Source organism: Schistocerca nitens, chromosome 3 (assembly GCF_023898315.1).
Source record: "Schistocerca nitens isolate TAMUIC-IGC-003100 chromosome 3, iqSchNite1.1, whole genome shotgun sequence".
Classification (NCBI taxonomy): Eukaryota; Metazoa; Arthropoda; class Insecta; order Orthoptera; family Acrididae; genus Schistocerca; species Schistocerca nitens.
In genome coordinates, this window is record NC_064616.1 from 928343054 (window position 1) to 928359786 (window position 16733).

The following is a 16733-nucleotide window of genomic DNA, read 5'->3' on the forward strand; positions in this document are numbered from 1 at the left end:
TGAGCCCTATGTTGGTGACTATTACAGCACCATCTATCACAAAGCGAAAAAAGTGGTCCAACTAAAACATTCATATTTCTTTATGTACTACACGAATATGTAATAAAAATGGGGGTTACTATTTAAAAAAATGCAGTTGATATCCGTTAGACCTATGACAGCAACATCTAGCGGGTCAACTATAGCGCCATCTGGTTTCCCCCTTCAAGCTAGACAAATTTTGTTCTTTGTAGTGTTTTCATTTGACGCTTATTTCATGAGATATTTGGCCCAGTCACGATCAATGGACCACCCTGTATATGTTTGGATCAATTTTAAAACTAGTGTCATCTGTAAAAAGAACTAATACTGATTATTTGATATAAGATGGAAGATGGTTTACATATGTGAGAAGCAGTAGTTGTGGAATTCCATAAGTGATCATATTGGGTTATTAAATACAACATTCTGCATTGCTTTAGTTGGACATGACATAATCCTTTTGCTCGGTTTATCTAGGAAATGGGTGGGCAACCAGTGATCCACCAATTGGATCAGCCCTGAATCTTGGAGACAGAGTGTGAGGTGTTCACATTGTTATCCTCTCCCCCCCCCCCCCTTTTCCTCGCAGAGTGTATTTTCAGATACTTCTGTGGTCAGTCATCAAAAGTATTTTTGGACAAATATTTAAAAAATACCTGGTAATAATGATTGTGGATATTCACATATTAGATTTCAAACACCGAATTGCCTGCTTGTGGTCAAAAATCACAAACGAACTACTAATTGTTTGTTGACTGGATAATATTAGTGAATAAATCTTGTCCACTGTAGACATATTAGAACACTGCAATCATTGATAATGGAGGTAAATTATAAAGAATTAGCCACAACCAGTTACTTTATGGGTGTTTATTCTTCCATGATAACATTCCAAGATGTCTGGCATTCTATCTTCAGATGTTTACATTTATTTATGAGCCATGAACATTGTTTCTTTACTGATGGTGTTGCAGGATTTTGCAACTGAAGTTTTTGAGACAGCTATTGTAAAACATTGTAAGTAAAGGAATGGTGTAATAAATGTAAACATCTGAATATGGGGTGAATATGAAATAAATATTCTTTCAAAATATGTGTTTTGAGGCATAATTTGTTCACAAGGCATATTAGAAAAGAGATGCCATTCACATTTGTCCATTATCCCATAAACATTAATGCCACAGACACTGTAGCTTTGACTTCACGTGCCAGAAGCGCTGCTATCATGTCACAAGTTGAGGCAGTCTGCGATTTTAAATAAGAATGTGAATCAGGCCTGTGGGTCACCAAAGGTTGCCCACACCTGATCTATGACAGTAACGTGATTCACAAGTCAGATGCCTTGAATAGGTCACAGAAATTACCCACTAGTGTTGTTTTGTGATTTAGTGCCTGTAAAATTGGTGGGTGAATGTGTAAATGGCATTCTCAGTTGAACAGCTCTTCCGAAATTCAAACTGTTATTTTATGAGGATATTACTGTTGCTCAGGTGGGTTACTGTTATAGAATACATCACCATCTGGAAACTTTTGGAAAGTGATGTTTGCACTGAAGCAGATTGGTATTCGTTGATATCTCTCCTAAAACCTTTCTTGTATTGGGATTTAACAATGGAATATTTTAATCTCTGGAAAAGTACCATGAGTTAGTAGTGCATCAAAAAGTCTTTAGCATAGTGTTGGAAACACCATCAAATCTTGATGTGTTTTTATTTTTGATAGAATATATAATTTTCTTAACTTTTGAAGGAGGAGCGGGTGAAACATTGGCATGATGGAAATTAATGTGAGTTTCTTCTTTAATATATTGCTCTGATTTTTCTCTTGAACTACATGCCTCTGTATTTTCTACTATATTTAAGAAATTGTTATTAAACATACTTGCAACTAATCATTTACAGCTCTTTTGTTTACATCAATAATGACGTCATCCTGTTTTGTGGCTTGTTGTCCTGAATCTCATTTCATTAGATTCTATAAAGACTTAAGTATGTTGTGGGAATTACTGATTTCTGACATTATATCTGTATTTCTTAATATTTTAAAAGCTTTTCTTAGTAATGTTTAGTAGTTTTTGTAGTGTACAACTACTGCAGGATCTGTACTTGTTCTTTCCAACAGATTCATTTAATTTTTCCTTTCACAAGGTACTTTAATCCCTCTAGTGATCCATGGAGTTTTTTGTGGCTGTTTAGTGTCATTTCTGATTAGTTTATGTGGAAAGATAGCTTCAAATGATACGAATTTATCATGAGATACATTAAATTTTAAGTCAGCATTTGGCTTATTATAAATATTGTCCCAGGCCATCTCTTGTAAACTATGTTTAGAAATGTTTGTCCTAAGGCCATTAATTACTATAATCAATATCCACTGACTAGAATCTATGCTGTAAGGCACTATCCTATTTATCCTTAATAACTGTGCATTGTAACCAGGAAGGGCATTTGCTACTGGGTGTATCATTATTCTCTTGCTTTGAGCTTCATTAAAGCAAACATTATCAAGTAGAGACCTACCGTATTTATCCACCAGTCTTGGAAAGTTAATTCCTGAGATAAAATTGTTGGATACAAATAAGTTTTGCAGATTATTTTTCCCATCAGAATATTTACCATGCACAAAGAATGGCAGCATGAATGGCCACATATTTGTTTGACTCATATATATCAGAAAATAAATAAATGAAAACAAAGGAACTGGAAAATTCTTGAAGACAGATGTCATCTACCTTGGAAAAGGATACTTACAGAGTGTTAAGAACCAGTATTAAATGATAAATCAAGGAATATAGTACAATCTCCTATGTATTTCTCCAACAGAAGCTGCAAAGAAGAGGTTAGATTAATTACAGTATGCATAGAGGCTTTTAAGCAATCTTTCATCCTGAACTCCATATGCAAATGAAATGGAATGAAATCCTAAATAGGGTACAGTGAAAAGTATCCTTTGCCATGCATTGCACAGAGATTTTCAGAAGGTGCTGAAGAGACTAGTTTTAAAATTTAAGCAAGGTCCTTCACTAATCTGTGTCAAAACACAGTGCACTTTGGACAGTATGCCATGAGATTTTGATGGCACTTTTTGGTAATGGTAATGCCAGCAGCTAAAGAAAGTCTTGTATAGTATCCTTGGCTGGACAACCCCAAAGGATTTTCAGCCAATTAATTGAAATTGTTTGTTTCTCCTCTGTCCACAATGGCCCCTTCCCACACAGTATAGTCTTGCCAGCAACTACTGTGGTGACTCTGTATTTATGTGTTACATTGGCAGTAGCACTGACATCTTTTGGCACATGATTTTCTGTAGCTTATACAAGGTGGCATTCTCTGATGTTCACATCAGTTTGAGATGACAAAACAATGACGTTTCATCTGTAGAAAGTGGCCATTTGGACCACCTAAATAGTTTGTTACACTGATCTTCGAATCCAGCAGAACAACTGAGAAGAATGCTATACAGAAAACTGATTTTCACTTGGACAACACCTCCCAACCATGAAAGGGGTGCCATGTTCTGCATGTTCCCACTGGAATGAAATGTGCAATTGTAAAACCCCAGATTTCCAATATAAGTTGAAAAACTTCCTTGTATATACTCTGTTTATCCTGTCGAATGGTTCCTCACAGCAGGCTAAAGTCTTTTTCTGCAATTTGTTTATTAGCTGTATACAGTATGTCTGAAAATGTTACAACAAACTTTGAGAAGTTGTAGGGGGTGTCTTGAGGAACAAATAAAGGATAGGAACCCATGTCTGGAAATATCATCCAGTGATGCTACAGAGCATCAAAGTTATAGATGCTGGCACCTGCCACTAGGCTATCCCTTCAGTAATGAACGTGACTTTGTATACTGATGGACCAAAAGCGGAACATCTTGCAATGTTGTTTGTTATTCATTGATTTCATCTGATTGCCATGATTGTTAGTGGAGAAGATGGAGCTAGCTGTTGCATAGACAGGCCTTGTGATGCTCTGTTGCCTTGGTGGATGATGGTTTCAGACATGGGTTTCCATCTGAGGTTTATTTTTCCCCTGTATACCAAAAGACACTGAAAATTTTAGAGGATTCCAAGAGAAAAAAAAACCGTGTATGTGTCCAAAACTATCATCCACCGAGGCAAGAGAGCATCGCATTCATAGAAGACAAGACGTTTCTTTGCAACAGCTAGCTCCATCTTCTCTACTGATTACAATGGCAAAAAATTGTAATCACTGAATAACAAACAACATTGTGAGACGTTCCATCTACAACCTATCAGTGTATAAAGTCATGTTAGCTGCTGAAGAGGTAGCCTAGTGGTAGACACTGGAGCCTATAACTTCGATGCTCCATAGCATCATTGGATGAGCTTTCTGGAAATGAGCACCTACCCTTGGTTTGTTCCTTGAAACACACTCTACAACCCTTTTAAGTTTGTCACACTATTTTTGGGTCACCCTGCATACAATACTAGACATCTTGTTTGTTTTTGTAATTTGTTTTAAATTATCTAATTTTTTTCTTATTTTACTTATCAGTAATCTGTGAACTACATAGTGTCTTGTTCCACAAAGAGTAGCTTTGGATAACTTAACCTCATGCAACCAGAGAAAAATAAAAGAAGAACATGAAGGATGGGGTACCATGAAATCACTACAAATAGAACGAAAATTTCAGAATAAAAGTGATTCGTCAGGTGCACATTTACCATGAAATTGAATTCTTTCTTTATTGTTGCTGCAACACTCAGATACTAGTAATTATGTAAGACCTACACTGTGTGTGTGTGTGTGTGTGTGTGTTTATTAAAAAAAAACATAAACAAATTAAACTGTTACTGGCCTGAACCTACAAACTAATTAATCAAAAGTAATGGAGTGACTTCAATCAGTTTGATTCAGATAATTAATCTTCTGAAACATTTGTACTTATGAATCCTTTCTTAAATGCTCTTTTGTTGGTTCACTTTACGTAGGTAAAGAAGTGAACAGCTGTCAATTTTAGGAATACTTATACTTTTATTTTCAACTGTGATAATTCAGAAAAATGTTCACTAATGAAGCAATTGTGTCAACACCTTCCTTATTGTTGGAATGTGTTTTTCACATAGCTATGTTTGAATATTAATTTTATTAAGAGTCAGACAGATCAGGCACAATAATAGTAATTGTCTGCTCTCAGTCCATTCATTGCATGACAATAACAATTGCTTTTATTCTTCTTTAATGACTAAATTTTTCTAAATCTATAATTACAACTTCTGAACACGAAAATCTGTAGGGGGGAAGACTCTTTGATGAATAATGGATTTCATATGTTGAAAAATGCCTTACTTGTAGATGATGATGATGTTTGGATTGTGGGGCGGGACCCCGTGCTTGGGAAGCGAGAACACAACCGCAAGACCATGAGCTGTGGACGCCTTACTTGTAGAGTATTCTATTGAAATTTACTAATGATTTGTGCAACACACTCATAGCAATCAGATAAGCCTTCCATAAACTTCACTGCTTTTCAGTGGAAATGATTAATTTCTTTAGTCACATCAAACTGATATAGAAGCAGATCGATGAGCAGTACTCATATACAGAATTGCATGATATGTTTCACTTTAGTTCCCTCATGAGTATCTGCATATATGCTATGGTGCACCAGAACTGTCCCAATAAATCTTTGTATGTCATATGCCTTTCTCACTATAAGATTCATATGGTTGTACCACTTTGAATGCTATTGATAAAGTAATTCAAAAGCAAAATCAACTTTACTGATTTATCACTTTGCAATAGCTTATGTTTAAAAACAGTTACCAAATCATTTAAAGTATATGGATTTTTAAAAATTTGGTCTACAGTGCCCTTGTATAAAATTCTGAGCAATGAGGTTGGTTGAAATACTCCAAAATATACTACCATAATACAGCAAAATAAAATGTTACAAAATGGCTAACTTTCTGGGATGAGTGATGAGTCAAAATTGCATTATACATGACCCCATGACTGGCATGAGGCAGATTTGTTGGTAGAAGGCTGAGTGGCTGTGGGATGAAACAGGATGGCTGGCTGATGAGGCCCAGGAAGAAGTGTCTGTCAAATTTAAAACTTAATTTCCAATGGAAACATTGATTCTGCAGCATGGTGGGGAGGCAATCATGCCCCTGCCACACAGGAGTGGACCAGTAGGTGCCAGCTGGTGGCTAGTGTCTGCCCAGCTGTCTACAACACCCTGCTGTGCTGACATCTGCACTCGGTGCTGGGCCCGCAGCTATGTTAGGTGGGCACTGACATCAGTGATGAATACTGGAATCTTGTGGAGATAGCCCCTCTCTGATGAGTTACTGCACCCAGGCAGCCAAGGGAAACAGCAAGAGAAGCACCTATTGCATTGTCAGTGGGTGGCTGCTGTGCCCAGGGCACAACCTGCTGCTTCCTAGCAGGAATCCAACTGCTGCTGGAATGGACTAGCAGGCCCACCGCACCGTGGCACCAAGTCTGGGGGTGGAATTTCACACTGTAGGAATCCAATCTACTGGGATATATTTTACTGGTAGATCAGTCTGCTGGGCAGCTCTCCATCTTAAATAAATGAAGGCTGTGCAAAGCACAGTTAATCGCTAGAGCACTAGGTGTCTTGACACGGTCCTCATTGCCCTTCCCAATATTGTTTAAAGTGATGTATTAACTGCCACCCAGAGATTCACCCATCTTGGGTGGGTATTTATTGGTTCAGGGAATGGATCAGGTATGGATTCCACATATAGTTCAGAAAAGTTCAGTATCTTTAGTGGCTTGCTCAACCAGTACAGCTGCAGCTGTGCTATGCTCACATGAGTAACTCTTGTCATCGTGACTAGTAAATGGAACGTTGGCCTGCTAATACGCTGTAATATACAGAATAAATCCAATGCAGACATTCTTGCTGGAAATATGGCCTAGGTTCCACGATATCCATCATACAATGCTGACCCCCTGCTCTGCCCATGAAAAACTGTACTGTGCATGTGTTTAAGCTCATCTGAATCACACAAGCTGGATATACTGTAACTTTCCCCCTCTGGCATTGTCATGGCTCTTTCTCTGTTATCACTCCATGACTGTCTCCTCCTTCAGACATCAGCAACAAATCACCTGCACAAATTTTCCTATGGTTCCTAATTTCACCAAGTAGGAGTGTATGGTGTAGCACTTAAAATTTACATGTCTTCCAAACACCAGTATCTTAACCAACAACTTAGTGAGGTGGCACAGATGTTAGGGCACTGGACTCACATTCAGGAGGACGACGTTTCAAACCAATGTCCGACCATCCTGATTTAGGTTTTTCATTGTATCCCTAAATCACTTCAGGGTTATTCTGGGATGATTCCTTTGAAAGGGCATGGCCAGTTTCCTTCCCCATCCTTCCCTAATCCTAAGGGACCGATGACCTTTTTGTTTGGTCCCCTCCCCAAAATCAACCAACCAACACACTGTTCCCACCAGCACATAACCCCTAACCAACATATATAATCATGCCTGATTCATTTTCACTTCCCACTAAGAAGTTTGCTGCCACTGGTCAGAATCATTCACAAAAGTAAAACTAAAGAATCCTTATTCCGTTACAAAATTCATGCAGTTACCTTTAACATACTACTCCTAGTGTCCTGCACATAATATTCTAAATAAACATTAATAAACACAATAAAAATACATATGCTACTTCCTTGATCACAATGTGCATGTGGTACTTCTTGCAAGGGCTGACTCACACTTTCCTGTGTACCCTTCCGCTTCCTCCATCCTGCTTTTGCGTCTGCTTCCACTCTTACTATCCCTGGGATCCACTCCAGAGCACCTCTGAATAATTGTAGCTGTCCAACACACACTATTTTCAACCTTGTCAGCAACTTTAGCTCACTGTTAATGGTGATGTGGTTTCTATAACTTGATAAGGACCTTGGCACCTCATCACAATTTTGTTCATCTTGCCTTTCAGTGTATAAGGGCTAGACAACATCACCCACTACCAACTCTATACTACAGTAAGCTTCCCATGCATTTGTATGCTTCCTCACATCTCTCCAAAGCCGTGGTGCCCACCCTCTGTACTCCCTTCCATACCTCTCTGATTGTTCACATGAATTCACCGGCTGTCTCTCTGTCCTTGCTTCTTTTTACCTTAATCATACAAAATTATGATGGAATTCTTCTTCCATATACCACTTCTTATGGTGACAACACTGTACTGGTGTGGACCTTTGAACTGTATGCACACACTACAAACAAAAGAGACATGTCCCAGTCATTCACATAGTAACTCAGCATCCTCCCAATCATCCAATGCAGTCATTCCAAACTTTCATTTGACTGAGGATGAGGTGGACTAGTTCTTAATATCTTCACACATAATAAATGATATAATATCTTCATCAAGCCCAACATGAAGTTTGGACCCTGATCTGTAATCATCGTTCCTGGTACTGCAGACTTCAGTATCCACCTATTGACCATCATCTGTAACTGTCTGCTGATTCAGCATGTACTACCTAGACATACTGAGAGAAATGATCAATAATTGTCAGTACAAAACAACTCCCCACTGGAGACCGGTTGAATGGTCCTAACACATCCAACCCAACCCAATCATCTGAAACAGTTTTAAAGCTTCTGGTAGTCTCTGTAATGGTACTCACAATACAAGTCTAAGTTATGTGCACACTGTAGACAATTCTTCACATAATGATACACATCTCTTGTTCTTCCTTTCAACCGATACTTCTCTGCTACCCTTTGGTTCATTGCTCTGCATTCTCCATGACCAGACAACACATGATCATTCACTTCCCTTAGAACTTCTTCCTTCAGCTTAGCCTATACTGCTGCTCATGATCCTAGCCTTGTTACCTTGCACAGCAGACTGTCACATATCCTGAACTTCTGTTAAATCCTGTATTGCTTGCAGTCACTTTCAGTGACTGCTTGCCATTCCTCAAAGCACTGACCCAGTACTTGTACCACTGCTGCTTTCCTGCTTAATCTGTCTGAATTTTCATCTTTCTTGCATGGACAACTTCTTAGTCAAATTCAACAAGTGTTAATGCCCATCTCTTTAGTCTGCCGGATGGCCCTTCAATCCTAACAACTATTTCAGAACACCATGATTAGTCACAACATTAAACTACTTCTCATAAAGGTGACATCCAAAGTAAGTCACTCCATATATGGGGCTAAGCAATTCCCTCTATGTGATCAGATAGTTTCTCTCAAGACTGTTAAGTTATTTCAGTGCAAAAACAGCAGGGTGTTCCTCACGATTGATCTGACTCAAAACACACCTAAGACCATGATTAGATGTGTTGCAGGTGAATATAAACTCTCTCTGGAAATCAAGGGACATCAACGCTGGACTCAACATCAAAAATCTCTTCAGCTCTTCAAATATTCCCTGACATTACTCCATCCACACAAATTTTGTATTATTTTCCCATAATTTCATGGGTGCTTGTGCTACATCAGTGAACCCCCCCCCCCCTCACAAACTTCCTATAATAGTTCGAGAGTCTCAAAAATGGCTGTAGTGTTTTACTCATCTTTGGCACTGGAAAATCTTGTACTGCCTGTACCAGTCTTGGATCTGTTCTCATCCCATCTTTGTTAGCCATGTGCCCTAAGTAGTTTGTTTCCTATAACACAAAATGACGCTTCTCCACTAAACATCAGGTGTGCAGCCTGCAACCTCTTCAGTACTTCTCTCAAAGGTTGTCTATGTTCTTCCATGTCCCTTGAGAACACAGTTATATTGTGCAGGTAAAATAGATACTGGCAATGCTTCAGCCTCTCTAACACACCATCCAACAAATGCTGAAACAATGCAGGAGCATTCTTCAGCCTGAACAGTCCGTGTGATACTGGTTCAAATGGCTCTGAGCACTATGGGACTTAACATCTGTGGTCATCAGTCCCCTAGAACTTAGAACTACTTAAACCTAACTAACCTAAGGACATCACACACATCCGTGCCCGAGGCAGGATTCGAACCTGCGACCGGAGCGCCTAGAACCGCTAGACCACCGCGGCTGGCTGTGATACTGGTAATGACCCCAGAGTAACGAGACAGTTGTCTTTAGTCAGTCATCTGGAACCACGTCCAACTGATTGTATCCACTTCTCAGATCCATGGTAGAGAAGTGCCAGCACTGCCCTAAGTTACCAATGGTGTCTGTGATGTTGAGTATGGGGCATGCATCTGTTACAGCCTACTACTAAGATGGCATAATCACTGCAAAATCTGTACTTCTTGGAACTGTCCATAAACTTTTTGGCACAGTCACAGCTCCTGCTCCACTTGGAGTATTACTCTCTTCTGTTGCCCCCATCAACCAACTGTTGGTTAATAAAATACTCCAGAATCAATTCCACATACTGTGGTATTTTGTATGGTTTGCACTACATCAGTGCTTCACACCCTGTCACAATTCTGTGTTGCGTAACAGGAATTGCAGGTAAAACAAATCCTCAAATTCTACCAATAACTTCTTCATCTGAGTTATCTCTACTCCCTTTACATGCTCCACCTTGTTATGTGATGCTATCTTATTGGTGACCTGTGGCTGTTTATGGCTTACACCTTCCATGCAGCAATCCTCCCCCTCTGGAATGCCCAATCTCATTATGAACATCCTCTTGTCAACTTTACTACTTTGGCACCAAAATTGTCAATATTGACAAGTACTACCTTCCAGCCATCCTTATTCCATATGCATACAATGCTCCTTTAAATCAAACAGCTCACTGAATCTAATACATCATTCTCTTCCAGCAGTTCTATTATGCTTAACATATCAACTGTTTAAGTCTGGCTCCATACTGTATGCACCTTATGACAGCTTCCCCTAGCTGGAATGTCTTCCCACTACAAACTATGAGATGCTGCCAAAGGCCAATTATGGTATGATCATGCTATGGCCCTTACATGAGGCACTACGAGGTGCATTCAAGTTCTAAGGCCTCCAATTTTTTTTCTAATTAATTTCTCACCCGAAATCGATGGAACTGGCGTTACTTCTCGACGTAATCGCCCTGCAGACGTACACATTTTTCACAACGCTGACGCCACGATTCCATGGCAGCGGCGAAGGCTTCTTTAGGAGTCTGTTTTGACCACTGGAAAATCACTGAGGCAATAGCAGCACGGCTGGTGAATGTGCGGCCACGGAGAGTGTCTTTCATTGTTGGAAAAAGCCAAAAGTCACTAGGAGCCAGGTCAGGTGAGTAGGGAGCATGAGGAATCACTTCAAAGTTGTTATAACGAAGAAACTGTTGCGTAACGTTAGCTCGATGTGCGGGTGCGTTGTCTCGGTGAAACAGCACACGCGCAGCCCTTCCCGGACGTTTTTCTTGCAGTGCAGGAACGAATTTGTTGTTCAAAACATTTTCGTAGGATGCACCTGTTACCGTAGTGCCCTTTGGAATGCAATGGGTGAGGATTACGCCCTCGTTGTCCCAGAACATGGATACCATCATTTTTTCAGCACTGGCGGTTACCCGAAATGTTTTTGGTGGCGGTGAATCTGTGTGCTTCCATTGAGCTGACTGGCGCTTTGTTTTTGGATTGAAAAATGGCATCCACGTCTCATCTATTGTCACAACCGTCGAAAAGAAAGTCCCATCTGTGCTGCCGTTGCGCATCAACATTGCTTGGCAACATGCCACACGGGCAGCCGTGTGGTCGTCCGTCAGCATTCGTGGCACCCACCTGGATGACACTTTTCGCATTTTCAGGTCGTCATGCAGGATTGTGTGCACAGAAACCACAGAAATGCCAACTCTGGAGGCGATCTGTTCAACAGTCATTCGGCGATCCCCCAAAACAATTCTCTCCACTTTCTCGATCGTATCGTCAGACCGGCTTGTGCGAGCCCGGTTTGTTGTCACGCGATGTTCTGCCTTCATTAAACTGTCGCAACCACGAATGCACTTTCGACACATCCATAACTCCATCACCACATGTCTCCTTCAACTGTCGATGAATTTCAATTGGTTTCACACCACGCAAATTCAGAAAATGAATGATTGCACGCTGTTCAAGTAAGGAAAACGTCGCCATTTTAAGTATTTAAAACAGTTCTCATTCTCGCCTCTGGCGGTAAAATTCCATCTGCCATACGGTGCTGCCATCTCTGGGACGTACTGACAATGAACGCAGCTTCATTTTAAAACAATGCGCATGTTTCTATCTCTTTCCAGTCCGGAGAAAAAAAATCGGAGGCCTTAGAACTTGAATGCACCTCGTACTTTCACACACTGCTTAAAACTGACTTCCTCTACCCAAAGATTTACTTCCACTGACCCCAATTGCCTTATATCATTATCCCCACCCCAGAAGATGAAAAATGTGGTGGGTTCCATCACTTCTGACCCAGCAGGTCTCTACTGGCTACTGTCAGCTGTGCCCCTGCATCTAATAAAAACATATACCTCCTTCCCTTCCACACACTATTCACATACCGCCTCTGCATATGTACTTGTTTCATCTAATTGTAATGGGAATACTCTTCAGCAGACTTTGGGTTCCCTCTTGCATTTAACTTTGTAAATTAGAATGAAAGCTGCTAGTTTGAAATAAGCTCCTGATTCCTGAGTTATATTAAATATCTGTTATTTATTTGCTATTGATATCTTAATACTTACTTGTATTTTCAGAAAAATAGTTACATAAATCTGTAAAAAATGAATTATCTTTACAGTACCTTACTACTTGCCATGCTGATGTACAATGAACACTTCCACCAGGAACAGATTTATTAGAAACGTTTTCCCAGTGATGCCTGGTCATTCCAGTAAATAATTCCACCTTTGTTGTTGTTGTTGATCCAGCCCATGATAATGTTGAAAATTTCCTTCTGATTGTCATTGAGGAGTGGTTTGTTGTGAGCAATGTATTGAAGTACTTCATTGATGTTGCTCTTTTCCTTTGTAATTTTGAAGCTTAACACACTGATAGCATCTTTACATGGTGCTTGCATCCTAAGTTGTACTAAGGTCTGGTTGTTTGTTGCTAAACATTTATCTTCTAGGTGAATGAGTGTTTTACTGAAGGCGTCATCATTGAATTCAATGGTCAGTTCAAGATGAACTTGTCAGATTTGGTACAATATGTCAGCACTCATACTCTCTTTGAAGAAGTCCCATAGATTTTTTTTGGATTGAACAGGCTACATGTTGTTAGAATAAGGGTGAATAAGTCTCTCATTTGCTCAACTGAGGCTGTGAGTGAGGCTTCTTCTGATGTTAATTCCCAGTGGCTGTTGTTTTCCAGAAGTCTTAAGCATTGGCATGCTTCTCTGTACATCTGGCATAGGTAAGCATCAACAGTCTTGAGGTCTGTGAAACTTGTTGGTCCCTGTATTTCGTGTAGTGACATCTGGAGATAGAAACATCCAGCATTGTTCGGATGTATGGTGTATTCTAGGCCTAATGTGCCAGTTTCCATGATTCCTGAATGATCTTCTACAGGAATTCAATCAACATATAGTAACTTTGTTTGTGAATGAACCCATTTGGCACAATTGGTAAAAAGCTGTTAATGTTGTGTTCTGAGGTGGTTCACTCACAATTTTTCTGGCAGTGTCTTTTGTGAAGTAAACTCTCTATCCATTCTCTAAATGTACTGCTAGTCCATTCTCCAAATGTACTGCTAGATGTTGCACAGCTGGTTTGCATTCACACATAGGAAAACTGAACTCTGCCATGCTGCTTAGTTACTGTTGATGTATCTCCCTGTTTGATACATGAGGATATTGTCATTCCTGTTTTGTTGTTCACTGTCTTTGGCTACTTCAAATACTGCCATGTCACTGCCATTTTTCACATACTTATGGACATATTTGAGGGATTTCATTGAAGTTCAGTATTCTAAGTTTATGTGTGCTTGGAACATTCTGGAAAGTAGTGTGTTATAAGGTACTACCCTCTGATTATCTATTTCCAGTCGATTACTGCCACATGTTCATCTTTTTGCTGCGAAGCCACCATTTTTGGGTGACCGTCTTCTGTATTTGGGATAGCCATCAACTCTGGTTTGTGCGTCGTCCAAGTACGGTATTGAGGTTTTTTTTTTTTTTTTTTTTTTTTTGTACATTTTCCATTGCTCACACATGGCAAATTGTGGTTCAATGGCACAGGGAATACAGTAGAAACCACTGGGATGTAATTAATACTTCTTTAATTAAACTGAATAAGAGAAAAAATATTTCAACTTTCACTGTAGCCTTTCCCTGGATATAAAGTAACACTGCAATAATTACTTGGAGATATAGAAAGCGTTCCTAGTTTTACGAGAGGCATCACAGCGCCCCCAAATCCACAAAACATGAATCTGTTTAATTTCGTTAAGATAAATGTTATTTAAAGTATTGTGTAGGATAACTTTCAGTTTAATGTTGCAAAATGATATACATAATGATACCTGTACCTGGCATTCTATCACTAGCAGCTGATAAGGCAGTTAGTCACCTCCATATAGAGAAAGGACAGTTGTGTTTGGTTGGCACCTATTTACCACCTATCCATGTTCTCCTTATGATGCACACACATCACTTGATGTAATTTGATTCACAATTTCCTCAGACATGGCAATAGGTAAGATTAAAAACAACAGTACAGCAATAACTGTCATTGATTTGCCAATGCAAGATGTGCTTCTGAAGTTGTTTGATTTGCCCTGACTGCATCCAGGAACTATTTCCTAACTTTCTTCCACATTCCAGTGTCCACAGTTCCTTTTAGCTTACTGAACAGATATATCTTCGACTTCCTTTTGGGAACTGCTCTTGCAAGTCGGGTCACTAAAATGCAAATCATTAACGTTCAACAAAACACACATTTTGATTAGAAATGCTTATGATGTAGCAAAGAGATGCAGTTTCACCCTTTTGAATTGATGATGAGTCCAAGATAACAGAGTCTTATAAGGCTTCTTGGTTCTTCAATTCATGTGTTGACCTCCATTTCTGAGCTATTATCACCTGTTAAAGGTGTTTTCTTCTCTGACATAGTGGAGCATAATTTATTAATACAAATTTTCATTTACCTACATTGATTTCATTTTTTGTATAATGTAGTGTGGCTTGAGATGGAGACACAATGCATCCATTTATGTGGTATTCTACACAGTTGCTGTTTTAATCATCATAATGTTGGGCTTTGTTTATGGCCATCTACAAGACACCATTTTATTGACATTTCACCTATCTGCCTGCAGATTTTTCTCTCTAAAGAGTCATGAGAACAGAAATGAAATTAGATACAATTTTTTTCTGTGGTATTTCATGAGAGGATGTACGTGTTTCACTTACAAGGTTTCTTTACTTTGTGGAGCCAGTTTACAAACTGCAAGGGCTTGCTATAGTTGTGCAGTTGTCTGTTTTCTGCCTGCTGGAAAAACTGTGTCTCTTTAAGCTTTAGGTTATCAGTAACAGGTACTTTACAATACCATGATTGTAAACATTAACAGATTAGAATAATAACTATGACCAGTCAATTATGAAATACTTTTTTATTTTCATAAACTAGATTTCAAGTCTTTCCAAACTCACCTTTTGATGCGGCATTCAGAAGTTACATAATTATGTTTGTAGCATAATGCTGGGTACTGGTTTGATATGCTCACCTGGTATCATCAGTTTTCATTGGGTACTGGCCAGAGAATTAATTTCAACTTCTTTCACATTTTCTGTTTGTCATGTAACAATCTAACACCTTAGCAGTGTGAAATTACTAAACTAAACCTCTTGCAGCTAACCTTAATATTTTTCCCAGGTTCATCTTCCACAAGCTGTCGTGCTATGTCTTTGCAGTGACTTGCTGATGCTGGCATCTTGCTTTCACATTCCCAGTCCCTGCTGGCAGTGTGAGCATAGAGAGCACTTGGTGTTGCATGTGTTACTCTGGTTGTAGTAACAAAGCCTATAGTGGCAGAAAAGGAAATATTCTATCTACTTTTGAATAATGACGCAGATCAGTCATTTGGCATATCTTCCATCTAAATAATACAAACCTGTATCTTTCCCAGCATCTTGTGCCCATTTCAGAACAGAATGCAGCCAGCGAGTCTTGTCCAGTGATGCATCACAATCAGTATAGTTTACGTGTTGATCGACGCCAACTACTTTAAAATTGGTCTTCACACCACTGAAGAGAGCTGTTGCAGTGCTCGCAGAGTCTGGGACCATTCTATCAGCATTATAAGTCTAGAAACAAAAACACAGTAATAGGAGATGTTAATATGCAATTAATGGATGAACATTTCCACTAAATAGTAATATACCATATTTTGAAGAAGTTCATATTTGTACCTAACCATTTACAAAAGTTTTAATTTTATGAAATAAACTTCTTGGCTGCTTCAATGTATGATTTCAACATTGTAGAAAAGTGTTACTAATTTAATAGGTAAGTCACTAGATCAGCAGTAAATGAGACACATTAAAGGAATTATTCACTGTAACTGCAGAAATTGTCAAACTGCTGACACCAGTGTTAAGTGATTTAATGTCACTACAAACAGTGAAGGAAAAAACTCTCATTACAGTACAGTTTCATTTATCTGTCCTATGGCAAACCAGAATTGATTCTGCAAATCGAAATTTATCACATTTATTACCAAAATTATTTACAATGCGCTGGAAACCAACAACTGAATCACTTGTATTATTTTAGCGCCAATTGGTGAACTCTTTCATTACAAAC

At 39.1% G+C, this 16733-nt stretch overlaps 1 protein-coding gene across 1 annotated transcript in view; it reads right to left on the minus strand.

Moving 5' to 3' along the window:
- The window catches only part of LOC126249003 (alkaline phosphatase-like), a 247755-nt gene that overhangs the window by 44662 nt on the left and 186360 nt on the right, over positions 1–16733 (minus strand). Inside the window, exons 3-4 of the mRNA XM_049950587.1 lie at positions 16042–16234; positions 15787–15950 (exon numbers count right to left, since the gene is read on the minus strand). Coding sequence (XP_049806544.1) covers positions 15787–15950; positions 16042–16234 — 357 coding nt within the window. The remainder of the gene's footprint in view (positions 1–15786; positions 15951–16041; positions 16235–16733) is intronic.